This window comes from Lissotriton helveticus, chromosome 4_1 (genome assembly GCF_964261635.1).
Source record: "Lissotriton helveticus chromosome 4_1, aLisHel1.1, whole genome shotgun sequence".
Lineage (NCBI taxonomy): Eukaryota > Metazoa > Chordata > Amphibia > Caudata > Salamandridae > Lissotriton > Lissotriton helveticus.
Genome location: NC_136063.1, coordinates 1516016231 through 1516033137, shown reverse-complemented (window position 1 = coordinate 1516033137; position 16907 = coordinate 1516016231). Strand labels below are relative to the sequence as shown.

Genomic DNA, 16907 nt, shown 5'->3' with positions numbered 1-16907 from the left:
CAACATCTGCGATCTACAATTAGAATGTAACTCCCATTATAGAGTCTTTGAAAGAATGGTTCTATCTCTGTTGCAGGTGCGCCTAGCTGGTGACATGAAAGGTTATTTGAGTTCCCTTCACAGGCTCCATGCAAACTAATTCCATTACACAGAAGTGTACCGCTTAGTGACATCGCACAATTATTGCCACTAAGAAACACTTTCTGTCCTTTATTACTGACACATGCATGTGAATAGGGCAAGTTCCATGTTGTTTTAATGTACCCTTTTCCCAATTTTTCGTACATGCCAGCCTGTATATATTTTTGGCAGTATTGAAACCTGAAGGTTGAAATTGGAATATTAATTATCCCATGTATTATCCATTCACTGACAGGTCGTTCTGACATTGTCACTGGTAATCTCTCGAGTTTCTCAATGCTCAGGATTGTATAATCAGCACCCTTCTGTGCCATACTGATTTGTTTATCAGTAAGGTTAAAGATATTGAATAGTGACGTTGTGTTGATTAAACGCCAAGGCACATAGCCTGAACGCAGATTTTGTAACGTCCAGCCAAGCTGTACAATAGAACGCAATTGAGACTGACCGTGTTGTAACAACAGTAAGTCTTGCGATAATATGTCGATTGCTGAAGACACAATGCTGTCCAGAGAAAAAATTCAGGAGGACAGAGTCATTAACCCATTGTCCACTACAGAAAGTGATTTTTCCAAATTAATATGGTCAATTTCCCGTATACTTTCTGCTGTTTCAATTTGAGTCACCTTCCAGGCCTCGTTGCAAGCTGCATATACAGAGGCTGCTATGAAACGCTTTTGACGCTGTTTGCGTGGTCCCATAATGAAATCACGCAAGTCAGCACCATCAGTAAGTAAAGTTAGGTGTTGCTTAATTTCTGTCAGTGTGGAAGTTTGTAGCCATTGAAGGCATAATTTGCCCACACTGTAGGTGGTTATTATCCCTGGGTGTTGTCTTTGGGAATATCTAGGGTCTGGCCTGGTCAATTTGAACCCCTGTGTTTTGTTCAGGAATCTGTCTTGACAGTTATTAGTATCTGTGGGCCAGATCAACCACTGTTTCCAATCAGGATGTGTTCTGTTTTGGTTTAATACATAGTTTACGTCTATCTCCTCATCTGTAGAGCTATTGCTGTTCATTGTTGGCTTTGGAATAGACGGTTCATTTAAGTCTTTGATTTTGGCTAGGCCAAGACAGGTAGTTTGTTGAATAGTGTCATTTAAAAATATAATTTGTTCTGGGATCATGCAGGCTCTAAACAATGATTCTATACCTTGTACTTGCCATTCTTTTGTACCCCAAACACTCTTTAATTCAACATTTTTGTCCCAATAATCAAAACCAAAAGTATTCATTTGTTCAAAGAATGAGTCTGAATATATCAATTTTCGTGTTTGCTATCATGGTCTTTGTCCCTGTCTTATTTGACAATTTGAAATAAAATGTTTCAGCATTACTTGTGTTGAACCCTGAAAAGTATGAATATTTGTCATAAACGGTTCTTGAGCTTCCTTTTGGAGGGGTTGCACAATGTTCCCATTGATTATAATTTAAAACATTTCTAGGTTGTGCAGATTTATGTAGAAAATGGTTACCATAGTGGTTATAACAGTACATACTATCATAATTAGTCGAACCCTGCAAATAATCATGTTTGGTAAATTTAGCAGACATCACTAAGTCAGACATCATATTATTTATACTTTCAAAGTCCCAATCATCGAAGTTTATGAAGTAGCCGGATGCAGTTCTGTCAATTGTTCCAATTGCTTCACGATTACTGTTTTTTGCATATTCGTTTGTTACTTCATTGTAGATTGGTGTGTCTCTGCTAAATGTTTTTATTTGGGTTTTCAGAGGTTTAAGTTCCATTGCATTGTTGCATAGTCCTTGTTGTTCTTCTGTAGGCGTTTCAAATGTGATTAGCCTCTTTGTTAGGACCTCTGTATTGGTAGCAAACCTTGGTGTTCTACTACTTATCGGGAGTCCACTTGGCCTACTATTTGTTATCGGCCACATGATTGTGGTTTTACCAGGTCGATGGATACAACTCGGTTCTCCTTTTTACCAGCAAGCGGCGGTAGTACTACTGATCTTGTCCCGTTGATAGACAAGACAGGAACTGCTTTTCTGTAGGAAGGCCCAAATTCCTTCTTTACCGCAATCTTTTCTCTGACTAGATCCCCGACTTTTGGAATCCAGACAGGTCTTGCTGGGACAGGTGGTGGTTCTTCAGTGGTTGTTGGCTGTTGTTTCAACTTTATGTTGCTCAGGTCTTTTCTTGTTTTGTTTAAGTCCTGCAAAATAGCCAAACGATCTTTGATTTCAAAGCTTTTTTCCTTCACCACTGAAGTCTGACTGTCGAGATCTAAGACTAACATCCTAGTTCCAAACAATAATTCGTACGGACTGAATCCCCTCAGAGAATTTCTTGGCAGGTTATTTAGACTACGTTGGACACTTATTAGATGTTTGACCCACCCAGCTCCCGAACCTAATATCCTTTCCGTTATAGATAGCTTTCTGCCTTGGTTTTTTCTTTACACCATCCCGTATCCCTCAGGAAGGAAGTGAGAAGAATCCCGCTATGCTATGCTCATTTGGCCATGTTTCCCTACAAGCTCGAGGGCTCAAGTGAAAACATTGGTCAAACGTAGCATGCTCCTAGCGTATATGCCATTTAGACTCGCAAATCTTTGTATAACAGTCCAGACGTCAGCCGAGTGCTGGGGATCTACATTATAGGTGGAAACTAGCCTGTATATGTTAATTGGACGCTTTGTTTTTTACTGTTGATCTTTTCTGGAGTGAAACGCCACGGTAGTATACCGTTTCTCTCGCCACTGCGATCTCTGTTGCAGTCCGGGCATTTTTTTTACAAAAATGTGATGCTGCAGGCTCATGCCTGGCCACCAGTACACTGATTGTAATTCCTCCAGAGAATCTTTTAGTTTGAGGTGTCTGAGACCCTCGCCCATATGTGCGTCTGCTATTAACAACGTTCTCCTGTCCATGTTTGGAATTACTCTATCCCCCACTCCAGGGATTCGAGCAAAAGGGACGGAGTTTGCATCGATTATGTATGTATAATTGAGTGGATAGTTGATCGGTAGCGCTGAGCAGTCGCCTTTTGATGACGTTTTCACCGCCAGCACTGTTTCACCGTCAATGTATTTTACTGTACGCTTTTTTCTAGCTACGGAAGCCGATTTAGTGGCTACCGCTGTGGCTGTCTCAGCCAATGAATTCCCTGCAACGTGAACGCCATCACGCTGATGACTCAGTGTATGTATCACGTGAGTCTTTGGTAGTTCTTTTTGTAACAGAACTATTTGTTCCCAAAGCAGTTTTGCTTTATTGTTGCACCTGTGTCATCTTTGTAACCGTTTTGAATCCATGTCTGCAAATCGTTGTTATATGTTTTGACGCAGTAATATGAATCGGACACTATAAGTGTCGGGAATTCGCGATCCGCATTATCTAGCGCCATTTTCAATGCTATTATTTCAGTCTGTTGTTCTGAATTAGTTTCTACTGAGTGTGTTTTTGTTAATAGAGGTCTTAGTTTACCTCCGCGCCACACTTCTTTTGTAATCTCACATGTGGGGTTGTATGCTTGTTCTCCCCAAACGGAGGGTTGAGCATGTCCGTCTGTATAGATTACACAAGCGTATTGTCGTAAGGGCAGAATGTCGATTGGCAGAGGGAATGTTCTTTCATATTCTAGGTGTTTTAATTCCTTTAATTCTGGATCAAAATAGTAGTATACTTTGTCCGTTGTAATTGAATTCACCCATTGTATCCATTCAGGATTCAATGCTGTTGTTGGTAAATTACATGGTGTTGTTAATGCCTCAAAGGCTGATTCTGCTGTTCTGACTGTGATACGTCTACCGTCAGCTTTATCTTTTTCTCTAGCTATTGCGGTTTGAACTGCATGAACAATGTTTTCTTTAATGCTGAACTTCTTTTCAGCTTCTGTGTACAAGTGTGATTTGAATGCAATTGGTACCTTTTCTCCCTCATTAGAGGTCAGGTATGTGAATCCGCATCTTCCTGGGATGACTCGAATCACAAGGTTGCGTGTGTTATCACGTGTTTCTAATTTTGTTTTAATTAACATGTCTGTTTGTAAGGATCTCAGAATTTCTGTGTGTATTTGAGTCCAATTGGTTCTTTTAAAATCTGGTTTTATTAGATCATAAAGGGGTTTGACCCTTTCTGCGTAATTTGCAATGTATGTTCTTCCGAAATTTAGGAAGCCTAGAATTGACTGTAGGTTTTTTAGTGTTCTAGGTGCTTGGAGTACGGCACATTTCTCTAGGAAATTGTCAGCCAGGCTTTTGCCTTCACTTGATAATTCATATCCTAAGAACAGGACTGTTAGATGGGCAATTCTAGATTTTTTAAAGTTGAATTTGTAACCCTCTGCTGCGAACCCAAGTATTATGGTGTTCACTCTCTTCAAGTGAGTATCCAAGTCATCATCTGTTAAGTAAATGTCGTCGACATACGATAATGCTTCGTCATCATAGGTTTGTAGTAATTCTGTTACTCTCGCTGAGAATACTCCCGGGCTGTTCTTGTACCCCTGGGCTAACCGACAGAATTGTTTTTGAGTGCCATTTATTGAGAACGCAGACAAATATCTGCTCTCTGGTGCTATGTTTTGACAAAAGAATCCATTAGAGATGTCTAATGTTGTTTTGTATTTTTTGCGCACTATGTTATTCCTTAGTGCAGCACTATGCGAGTTTTGCACTGCAAAAGTTTTGCAACATGAGTTAAGGTGTCTGTACTCCAAAACTAGACGATATGAATTGTCTGGTTTGGAGACCGGAAACAAAGGGTTGTTCATTTGTGAGGTGCAAGTTTCAATCACCCCCTGGTATTCTAGTTGATCTAGGATTTCTTTTACCTGTTTTTTAGCTTCTTGCTTAATTGGGTACTGTCTTTGTGCAGTAGGTTGTGATTTTAACTGGATTTTGTGAGGAGGAGAGTCCTCATCCCATCCTACGTGATTTTTATATAAAGCAGGAGCTTGAGCTACTGCCCACTTTCTAGCAAGTGTGTATTTTTTATGAATTGGGATATGATTTGAGAAGGCAGGCATAATTATTTCTTCGCCATGAGGGCAGTCCCTGACAAACTCTGGTGGCCAGTCTTTTTCAGCTAGAAGGATGTCATAGCCCTTGGAGAGATTATCCCAAAATAGTCCCCTTATTTTTCTAGTCTTATCCCCTTCTATACGTAAAGTTATTTCATATATTTTGTGAGGTTTGCTAACTCTGGTATCTGCAGTTTCCACTTGAAGATATTCATTCGTGTCCACTGTCTCCAGATGATTCATAAGGACTTTGCGAGCTATGCTCACTTCTGCTGCGCTGTCTAGCATTGTCTGAGCCCATTCTCAGTTTTTCAGTTGTGTCCTCAGTATTCTCGGCATTGTTAACTATCTTAATACTGGCTACCTTCTTTTTTGGAAATTGTAATTTCTTTTTTAGATGAGCAGGTTCCTTGTCTTTGGACTTGGCGTGCTCTTCTCTTTGTTCTGATCGTCCTCTTCTTTCCGATTTCTGCGAGGAAGTCTGAAAAGATTGAGAGGGGCGTGTATCAAAATCTTGATATCTATCAGGCTTCTTTATATTATCCCTATTTCTAAGGTTATATCTTTTCCCAGAGGGATCACTTTGGGGTGACCTATGTCTTTGGTTCGGAGATCTTTCTCTCCGCCTAGGAGACCTTCCTCTGGACTGGAATTTCTTTTCTTTAGGATTGGATTGTTTGTTTCCATCCCAGCTCTTTTTTTGTGATGTTGAATTATTATTAAAAAATACTTTTTCAGGACTTTCAATCAGTTGTGGTTTTACTGGTATTCCACCTAAACTATCTCTACCTAGTTCCTCATAGGACTTTTCTATAATTCTGGCAATTTCAGCTGGTTGTTCTGCTATATCTATTTCTTTTAACCTCTGGCGGATCGCCACGTTTGCTGCTTCTCCCTTTATGTTGGCTAATAATATAGCCGAGACCTGCTTGAAGTCTTTTAGTAATTTCATACCAAGAGTTAAAGCGGGTTCTGGACCGTATTCGTCTTGAATTTGTTTTAGCACATCTGGTATTACCGAAATGGATGGAACACCATGTGTTTTTGTGTAAATGGAAGCAAAGACTGTACCCCAAGTGTCACAGTCCTCCACGTGTGGTGCGATTCCCATTGGAAGACAGATAGTCACAATCCTGTGTTTTTCTAACGGGGTGGTGTCTGGAAACACCGCCTCTATTTGGGTGATTTTCTGTGCTAACCAGAATGGTATTTGTTCCCGTTTAGCTGGTACTTTACCTAGGCAGGACTGTATGTTCTGTGGTGTAATTTTATTTGTGTTCCCCTGTTGAGGGGTCAGCTATGGAATTTTTATTGCTGGTTGGATTGTTGAAGTCCGCATCACATATTGGACTAATTGTCTATGTAATTTTATTAATTGTTTTAGCTGTGTTAAAAGCTCTGCTGCAGACATCCCGTCGATGTCTGGATGTGGTGTGTATCCGGCTAGGACCGGCCACGTTGCTCCTGGTCTACCTAACGGACCGAGCCTGGTGATGTGATTATTATGTTTTAGGGCGCCATTAAACAAGAGCAGGTGCTCTTGAAATTTAAGTGGTACTTCCACCTCCTCGAAAGGAGTGTACGCATCAGGAGGTTCCTCTGTTTTGTAATAGTGGAACACCTTTGTTACAGCGTTAGCTGCTGGAAAGTTTATCCATGTGTAGAATACCTCTGTCTGCCGATATTCGTGTGCCTCAATTACGAATATGACTGTGCCACCTCTAGGTGTCAGTCCATTTTCTATAAGTTTTAAAGTTATAGATTTTCTTATGCTGACCGGGATGATTATTATACCCGGGTCTGCTTCTTGTATAGCAGTATCAGCTGCTGCGAGTTCAGTTGCTATTCTAACTGCCTCTCTTTCTCCTTCACTGTCTGACATTGTACTGTCCAGAAGGTTATTTCGTTTGTTTGCAGATCAGCTTTCTTATGGAAACAAAGATTAGATGCACAATATTTAGGAACAGTGTATCCTTCAACGTTGACTAAACCAAGAACCATACATAGGAGTTTCCTCCTGCGAGGTCTGGCGGATATGACCTTTCACCCACTCCAGACGTCTTTGGAGTATTATGGGAAAAAGGGGTCTGAGTGAAAAAACACGACTGAGTTACTCTAAATGTCTTGCGTTAGTTTTATCGCCTATCCAAACGAGTTGGGCGCCATGTAGTGTAGTTCCTATTATCCCAATAGGCTCTGCGCATTGGAATAATACCTTCAATAGTATAGGCCTAGACCAGACGTTAACTAGGTCTCCTATTGTCAATATTAGACTTAAAGTTTTGGGTTTGCCAGCTAGCTCAGAGTTCACTAGAAACTTTCTCGAATAGGCAAGGAGGAGTTGAACCTCCCTGGATAGACAAGAAGGGATTTAGTTTCTGACAACCATAGAACATGACAACTTTGCTCTCCCCTAATCAAGAGTGTATCTCTAGAGTCGTGTGAAAACAAAAGACGACTTATTTTACTCAGTCAGTACGTGCATTCTTAGTTTCACCAGATTGTAGAGAAAAGGAAGAGACGGGCGTGTTCAATAAAAGATGGTATTTATTGATCAGTCTCTTTTCTCATACAAGAGAAATGGATCGATATTATTGCAATACTTATGGTTAAGTAAAGTGCATACATTAAAAGCAGAAGTATAAAATAATACTGTAAAAACATTTATATGGTTTCGAAGCCATATGAAGGTTTAAAATGAATAAAATAGATACATACACATATACATTTGACTAATCGTACTCAACTGGTGTTTCTAACTACGCCTACCCCAGTGTACCTGACCTAAGCCTAATACGTGGGCGGGAATAGAAAGTAGCAGTTTAAGTTAAGTTTGTTTTGCCAAGTGACTGACTCAAGAATTCTCTGCGAGGGGTTATTCAGTTCTGTACCTGGAATCTAGGATGAATGAGGGATGGTATCTCTCGTCTCTGGTCTCGATATTCCAGGCTGCCTGCGAGGGCTACCCGGAAGCGCCGGAGCTGGATTTTTCGGCAGGAGAAAGCAGCGTCTCGTTCTCAGCGCGTCAGGAAGGCGGGGCTGCGCCAGCGGGGTCTGCTCTGCTCTGGGCTTCGGCAAGTCTGGCTGCTCCGATCTCGTCACCACCGCGTGTGTTTGCTTAAGGCAATATCGGTAATATTTATACCTTTAAGGTGTCGAGATTGACGTAAGGATGGACATAGATACGTCAATAAGGATGTCATACGACTTGGTCGTTAGCACATTCTTTTGCTGAAGTTCTCGATGAAATCAAAACAATGGCCGCAGGGTTTTTCCCAGGTTGTCATAGGTTTGATTTGTTTTGAGAACTCCGTATGCCTTATCAGGGGCTGGAGGAATATCGCTTGTCTAATTAGATGGCAAGCGTTATGACCTAATCAGATAACACGTTCCTGTGCCGTAGTGTGGCTTAATCAGATAACGGTTTCTGCATCATGGGGGTTTTCTGCATCATGGGATGGCTGCTAGTTAACTTGTTAACCAGAATAGGGTCAGGAATAGGGGGATCGATACAGAACCTATAGGAATACATCACAGTTCCACTCCAAGTCAAAAGCGAACCACCAGTGCAGGTACCAGAGAACACAGCTGGCGATGACCGTTACACTAGGCACAATACTGAAATATAAATATACGCAACAGTGGGCTATGACTGTTGTGCAATACCAGCTCACTGAGTAATTGACCAGAGAATCATACGAGGACCAGGATTGGAGGAGATACCTCTGAAAGGCCAACAGAGTTCAAGGCAATAGAGCTAAATGGTTCTTACGCCCTTTAAGGGTAGAATATTTAAATAAAACAGGGAGAAACAAAAGAAAACATTAAAATTTTGGAGCAGGTAGCACACACCCACTATTATTCTGCTCACACAGACTATTGTCGCCAATAGAGTTCCAAGGATTTCAATGTTTTAATAAAACATTATAGCCCACTGCTGAGGGCTGGACCAGTCACTAAATGCCACAACCAAGAGTCACAGGTGATGAGAGCCTACAACATGAAAGAGGGCATTAACGACGGATGTAGCCTGAGGCTGTCCATTTATAATGATATTTAAACATTACATTCATTGCGAGCAGGATTTTTATTCTTTTGCAGTTTTACGTAGTGCATACTCTGTGTTGTTCTCTCATTGGAGCTGAAGTAGCACTGCTCCAACCACAAAATTTGAAGCATCAAATTGAATTGAATTGAATATGAATTGTCTGGGCAGATCTTGGTATCTGAGAATATTGAGATTGGGTGAAAGCCTTCATGAGATTGACAAAGGCCTGTTGTGCTTTAGGGGTACGAGAAAATCTTTTAGTTAAGTTCCCCTTTTTCAAAGTGGCAGATATATAGCTACTCATGTTGGGACAGCACTTAAAGGTAGCCAACCCTAAAAACTCTAGGTCTCCTAAACGGACCTGGGTATCAGCCAGTCCCGGATTGCAGAGATCTGAAGAGGGTCCATAGATAAACCACTACCGGACAGCCATTCTCCACATACTCAACTTCTGTTCTTTCAAATTCACACTTCTCAGCTTAGTGGTGGTCAATTAGTGGTTTTCCCTGAGACAAAGAAAAATGGGACAAAGATGGTTTTGATGTTGAAGAAAGGAAGCAGAAAAGATTGTGACGTTGTCTAGATACACCACAATTAATTTGTTAAGTACACCAGAGAATTTCTCATTAATCTCTGGAAAACTGCGGAGCATTGGGAAGCCCAATATTCCGGATATTCATGGTTCCCAAAGGAAGTCCAAAAGGCTGTCATCCACCCTTCACCCTTCTTTATCCAGAGCAGGTAGTAAGCTCAATGGAGATCTAACTTTGTGAAATATTTTGCACACTGATCGGACTATGGGATATCTTTGATGAGTGAAAGTGGGTAATGTTCCTTAATGGTGACCCTATTCTATCCGCGGTAATCAATACAAGGGCTTAGCACTAAAAACTTTTTTAGGACAAAGAAGAGAGCCTCTCCACCAGGGGATGTTGACCAGACAATCTGGCCATTCTGAAGGTTTTCATTCAGATATTCCCGAAGAACCAGTTTCTCAAGCTGGGAAAGAAAATGTATCCTGCCATATGGAATTAAGGCTCCAGGTATGGCCTGAATGGCACAGTCTGAGGCCCTATGAGGAGAGGGAGACACACAGAAGTAAGCTACTGGAAGTCATCAAGAAACTCATGATGAGCCATAGGAATGGGCAAAGTCTGGACTATAATGGAATGAGACTGCACTTCAGAATGTTCTTGTGTCACTGGGGCCCAATAGCTCCCGCTCAAGAAACAATTGTCTCTACAGAAAGCCCATCTACCAACTGATGTAGGGGTTTTGTCGTTCCAGCTAGGATATTCCAAGCACGTTGACATAGTTAGGCGATGTGAATAAATCAAAGGCAACCATCTCTCTATGATTCCACTACAAAGAGACAATTAACAATAACTTTTTGGGAGGCGGACAAAAAGCCTATTGCAATTGCAAATTTCACCACCTGAATTACTAAATCAACATTCGGTAGATGTCATAATACAAACATATGCTTAAAAGTGGTGGACAATCGATTGCTGTTGTATATTTACAGGAAAGCTTTTGGAATTCATTGCGATTTACATAAAGGTCAGTACTCCACTCAAAACTTTGAGGCATGTGATGTATTTTGGCTTCACTTTTATTGGTACTCAATCACTCTTTATGTGGTATTTTTATCCTCTAAAACAAATTTCTTTTTTAATACAATTAAGTCTATGCTTTGCAAACTTCCTTGGTTTAATTTGCACAATATTATTTTTATTATAAAATAATTTGGCTTTAAAAGACATCACACAGAACACCTTAGTGCAAACCAAGCAAGTAAAAATCTTGATGTAGTTAAGGGCAATACTGCACTAACAGGAGGTTAACACACATAACACCACTTGGACTAACCAATGTGGTCAATGTAATCTATCACAGTATCATTATTGGATACATTGGGCCATCATATTACTTTCATCAGGACACATTTACTACTCTATCTTCGGTTCTAGCGCTCAAAGTGCAAGCACCAAATTGGGGTAGAGGGATGATATGGTCATGTCGGTGTAATGGCAGCCCCCTGAAGTTGACAGATTCCTAGAGAGAGAGTTAACAATTCCAACATGCCCATTGCTTTTGCAAATATTTTTAACATTTTGTCGACTGATTTTAATGCATGCAAATGTTCTAAAGAAACTATTATAACTTTTTAAAACTCCATTAATAAATGTTTATCTATTTTCAGCTCGTTAAAAAATCCTCAACATATTTGAAAACATGTTAACATGTAGCACCATGCTGATTACATTCGCAATTCTTTAGAAAAACTTAACAAATGTTTTAAACTATTCCAAATATTTTGCTAAATACATTGGAGTTATATTACTATTACAGTATAATTCTAACTTTTGACTGTATCGGATATCTTTTAGAACTTGTTCATTACCAGTACTAAAACTTCTAAAATTAACTGTTACATAATTTACCACATTTTAAATATATCTGAAAAACAATTTAAGCAGTTTAACAAACAAAGCCAATCATAACAATGTTAACATGGTGTTCAATTACAATCAACTTTTGATGTGCAAACAATATGTTAGAACTTATAAAACTAGAAGGTTCAACTTTGTAACACTCGTACATACTGTTTGAAAGTACTCTTTTTCAAAATATGAGCATTTCTGTTATTTGACCTGCAATTATAATTTAGAAAAATAATTGTCAACTTTTTTATGAGTCTAACAGTATAATACAATAGCTTAGAAATGTTTAACTGGCAGTTCAACACTTGCTTAAAACTCAATACCCATTTCATTGAATTCTTATATTTTGAATATAAGATATTTTTTGTGTTGTGTCAAAACCAATAAATGATACAAAAGAAGAAAATATAATCTATCACTTCCACAGCCAGATATCACAATCTGACCAGTCTCTAACTTAGACATGGGATGGATAGTACTTGCAGATAGTTTAGGACTAAAGCCATTTGCTAGTCACAAAATACTAATTAGACTGTTCAAAAGTTTTTAGAAATATTTTCAAACTTTTTTTTCTAAAACCTAAAAAATAAAAAAGAATTAAATATTATTTTGGTAACCCCATTGTGTTAAAGTTTCACCGGTCACTATTACAATTGTTTATCCAAACATTCCTGCTTATAAAATAAATTATTTTAACAAATGTTAACCTTTTTAAATTCTCTACAAATGTTTAAGGACTGTCTAATTGACTACTCCTGTTTTATTATAAATTCGAGCTGTAGTAATCAGTTTTCAATTTCAAACAATAAACCTTAAAAAACACAAACATAGAATTTGGACAACGGTAAAAGGAAATTAGATAAGGAAAAGGAAGGAGCAGGGATATGAATGAGGTATGGAAAGAGGTTTGCAGAAGAGTGTGGAAGGGAGGGGAAATGCCAAGACATGTACAGGAAAATGGGTCACCATTTGTATATTGAAAAAAGAAACACACAAATTGTGGAAATAGATTTGGAGACACTGAAGAGAAAAAATAAAGGTGAATAGGCAGGTATAGGAAATGTGACTTTGAACTGTCTACTCCACTGCCCCAAGAACTGCCTTGATTAAATAAAAAAGGCAGCATGAAGGAAGGGTAGACAACTGAGCAAAAAGGTGCAGTAGCAAAAAGGGAGGTTAAAAAAAGTACCTAAATATTGAAGAATATGCTCCCAAGTAGGTCAAGAGCATAATTGAGAACAACAGTGTAGTGGAAGAGAGGGGACAGGGTCGAAAAGGGAAAATGTGTAAGCCTTAAAAAAAACTGTGTCACATGCAAGTGCACAATAAAAGATATTGCTTGAATTGGTTGCTAGCAAATTTTCAAGCCATTTATCATAAACATTCTATTAAGCATTTTAGGTTAAATAGTTTTTCACAATTGGAATTCTACGAATAAGTTTTTCCATACAACCACCCTACTGCCTGGAATACTGTAAGGAACCCCTTCCGGTCTTGGCGGAGCCGGAGCCCCACCATAGTCTGTCATCATAAACCTATGACTTGGTGGCCCATCTGCCACAAAGCCACTGGATCAAGGCTTTGAAAGCCCCACCTAAGATAAGGAGGTCCAATGCATACATTTCCTGCTGGCGTCACATTGCCGGAAACATAAATAGTATCCCACACACTCAGGGACAATTCATCCTGTGCATCAGGGCAATTGATATTGTGTTTTGAGGAAATAAACCTCTGTATTTGGCGCTTATTTATGCAAAACAACAATGAAATACCAACTGAGTGCCAAGCAGCAGAGATGAATGATTTAAAGAAAATGCTCCCACTGCAACTGAGGGAGCACTTTTGTCAAAATCATCCCCAACATCATGGGAGAGGGCTTTAATTATGGCAGGTGCTTCCCCACTTGTGGGTGGAGGCAAGCGCCTTTACCAATTCAGTGGGCATTCCAACAGTGCATAAATGCTCGCTTATATTTTCCTTTAATTGTGAGAATGTGGTCTGAAATTACCCTACCTCAATGGACTCTGTTATTATTTGTTGGCGTAGCACTCCATATTTTAGTGTCAAAATATTCCTTATGACTAATTGACAATCAGCATAAGGGACTGTGAAACGCAGAAAGAGCCAATAGAAATGCGGTCTTTTTGAACCTCTGACATAGTTGTGTGAAAACTGGAATTCTCTTGTGATTACTGATTCATATTATAAATTAACATTGATTGGTACAGCTGAGCATCAGAAGAATTCAAACATAAGTTCTCAATTCAATCTGAACTAAAACTTACAGATTGTGATAAGTTCACAGCTGGAATGAGCACATGGTGAATGTTAAAATCCATGGAGGAATCCAGAGGATAGGGATAACTAGGTAAGTCAAACCTACTCATAGCAAAATCTTTGATAATTGGAACTGGATCTCAGAAGGCTGCCAGTGCTCCTTGGGCACATCTAAAAAAATAATGCAAAATGCTTTACTGTTATGGGTGTGGAGTCTGCACTTTAATTGGAAAGTAGGCTACTGGTGGACAGGTGATGTTTATAATTTCTGTAGGGGATGCCCCATTGCAAGCGAAGCTTATTCTGATGGATGGAAATCCAACTGCATGCCCCATTAGCAGATTTTAACTGCCAGTTTAGCAGGTGGCTTAGGGACAGTTGGTCTGTCTGTCATGGGAGGTCAGTAACAACAAGCAGTAACCATGGCTACCACCTGCCAGCACTGCACCATCCTTTCTGAGATATGTGCCAAATTGATCATGTCATTGTATCAATAGAAACAATCTGTGTCACTGTGCAATGTAAAACTAAAACATTTTTTGTATCTGAAACGATAACATCATATAACATCATCAAATGCAGCCTTTGGAATGAGCGTACAAATGATCTGTGAGATTATTTTGCAGCACTGACATATGTATAAACTAAGAAATTGTCATTTGCATTTGAAAACATCATCTGTCTAAAACCAGCCATTGGTATTGACTCAAAGCTCAATAATGTTATTTTGCAGCATTGGCAGATCCCCCTGGGCCGCAGGTTCCGTTCCCTGAAATTGTGGTTTGTGTTCCGGCTGTATGGTGTGAAAGGACTACAGGAATACATACGCAAGGTAAATACATTTCATTGTTGGTAATTATTTTAATATTCTTTATTCTCCAATGAATGTTAATAAAACGTGCCGTCACAATAAAAATCTTGTTTTGCTGTCTCAGCAGAGCAATGAAAGAATGTGGTTTGTTAGTGCTTCATTTGTCTCCAGCACTCAAAGATCTTAAAATATATTTATTGGATCAACAGAGGCCACAATGTCATGCCTTATTGGTGAAATGAAACGTCACTATTAGAGGGCTGTCTTAAGTGAACTATGTATGGCAATGAAGATTCTATAACGAGTCCCACTTTTCTTGAATATAAAATTGTGTATGTTATAGTCTATGAATGCTTCTAAAACTGTTTAGGTTTTTTTAATAAATAATGAAATTTGTGGGATTATATTGTGCAAGCCACGTTTACATGTAGCTAGGGGTTTTTATGGTCTGGCCTGGTAGCCCATCTGTCGCCAGACAATTTTGAGAAAATCACCAAGAGAGGGGTGTTGACTCCACCCACATGGTGGGAGCCAGGAATACATGCTTTGATTGGGCAGGCGCTGGGTGCTTCCACAAAAAAGTGCTTGACCTCCACACAGGTGTGTATATTTTGTTTAGTTATCCAACTTTCAGAGGCACACGCATAACCAGATAATTTATAGTGTTTTTCGCTAGCAGCAGCACAAAAGGAAGGAGGGCAGGTATTAAACTACGTGGGGTTTTAGGTCTTGCTGGACAGTGCAACTGCCACACAAATACACATCCATTTCGATGTAATGCGTCACATAACCATACATCATTCATTTAGAGCCAGACCTATTGGCATTGCCTCTGCTTGTTGAAATCGAGCTAATGAGCACACAGCTATTGAACAATTAATTGAACATACACAGTTTGAGAAATTAAAGGGAAGAAAGCCTAAAATTCACAATCAACAACTATCTAACTTGGGGAATTTTAATTTTGAGAAGGCCAATGGAAAATCGTAGGCGGAGAGAATTGAAGAAAAAAAACAGTTGACTAAAAACCCACAACTTTGAATGACATAGAATGTAACACAACCCTCAAATTGAGCATTTTGTATGCGCAGATCCCAATCTTGCTGACATTGCTCTTGTTTAGTAGCTGTATAGTTGAATGATTGCATATCTGACAGGCTGTACGTCAGTCCATAATAGCGCAAAATTGAGAAATATGTTTAACAAATCTGTCTTTAGGTTACTCCATGTCCTTCCTTGAGGGTGAGAGGTATCTTAGATTCTTTGTTTTTGTGTGGATTAAATATGGTTCCCTATAGAAAGTCTCCCCAAAGAAAGTCCCTATTTGCATTTGCAACCAATGTATAGCTCTTCCACCCAAAACCCAAAGGAAGCCAAAAATACTGTTAAAAAAAAAACCATGGATATAATTCTCAAACAAGAAACATGCAACCGCAAAGATGCTTCCGTTCCATATTTTAAGACAAGGGTGGTCCTTTGGAGTGGTTCCATTAACATTATATATATAAGGGATATGTTACAATAGTACGCAGAAAGCGTGGAAAAGGGTTAGATGCATACTTAGATTTACCTACAAATTATTCTGGACTTGTAAACAAACTACTAAGGGAAATTATTCTACTACAGAAAAATCTGAGAAACTGCCCAGTTTTGCACACTACTATCAGTTATTTCATGCATTCTGACTGTGAACCTTTGCTTAAACTTCATAATCAACTCCAATCATTTTTAAACCATCCATATACTAAACTGTATTTGACCCTAAAATGAAACCCACACTTTTCTTAGGATAGTATACGTATCCTGTAACACAAAGAGGTGGCTGCTGAAGGACCAATGTGGGAATTGTCAGCTGAGCAGGGAAAAAATACACAAAAAACATGGTGGGGCAAGGCTAAACAAGCAAACGAGCAAGGGAAAACTGTAAATGAATCTGAAAGGTAGGAGGGAAATGTTCAAACGGAATGAAGAAGAAGACACTTTGTAAAATGTTTGGACAGAAGACATATCAAAGGTACTGAATGACTGAAGAGAGGCACTGGAGAGAAAGACTGAACAGTAAGAGTGTCCCGGTGAGAGAACTCTCCTAGCTCAGGAAAGAAAGGGGATCAATTACGAAGGCAAGAGAAGACACTCCAGAGTGCAGAAAATGAAATTCTCACTTTTCAAAGCCAGGTAAATACACTCCTGCAGACAACA

General features: G+C 39.4%; 1 protein-coding gene across 2 annotated transcripts in view; it reads left to right on the top strand.

The window, feature by feature from the left end:
* The window catches only part of LOC144829207 (aromatic-L-amino-acid decarboxylase-like), a 626175-nt gene that overhangs the window by 571778 nt on the left and 37490 nt on the right, over positions 1–16907 (top strand). For both annotated transcript variants that reach the window (XM_078688108.1, XM_078688110.1), the window contains exon 12: positions 14631–14729. In XM_078688108.1, coding sequence (XP_078544234.1) covers positions 14631–14729 — 99 coding nt within the window. The remainder of the gene's footprint in view (positions 1–14630; positions 14730–16907) is intronic.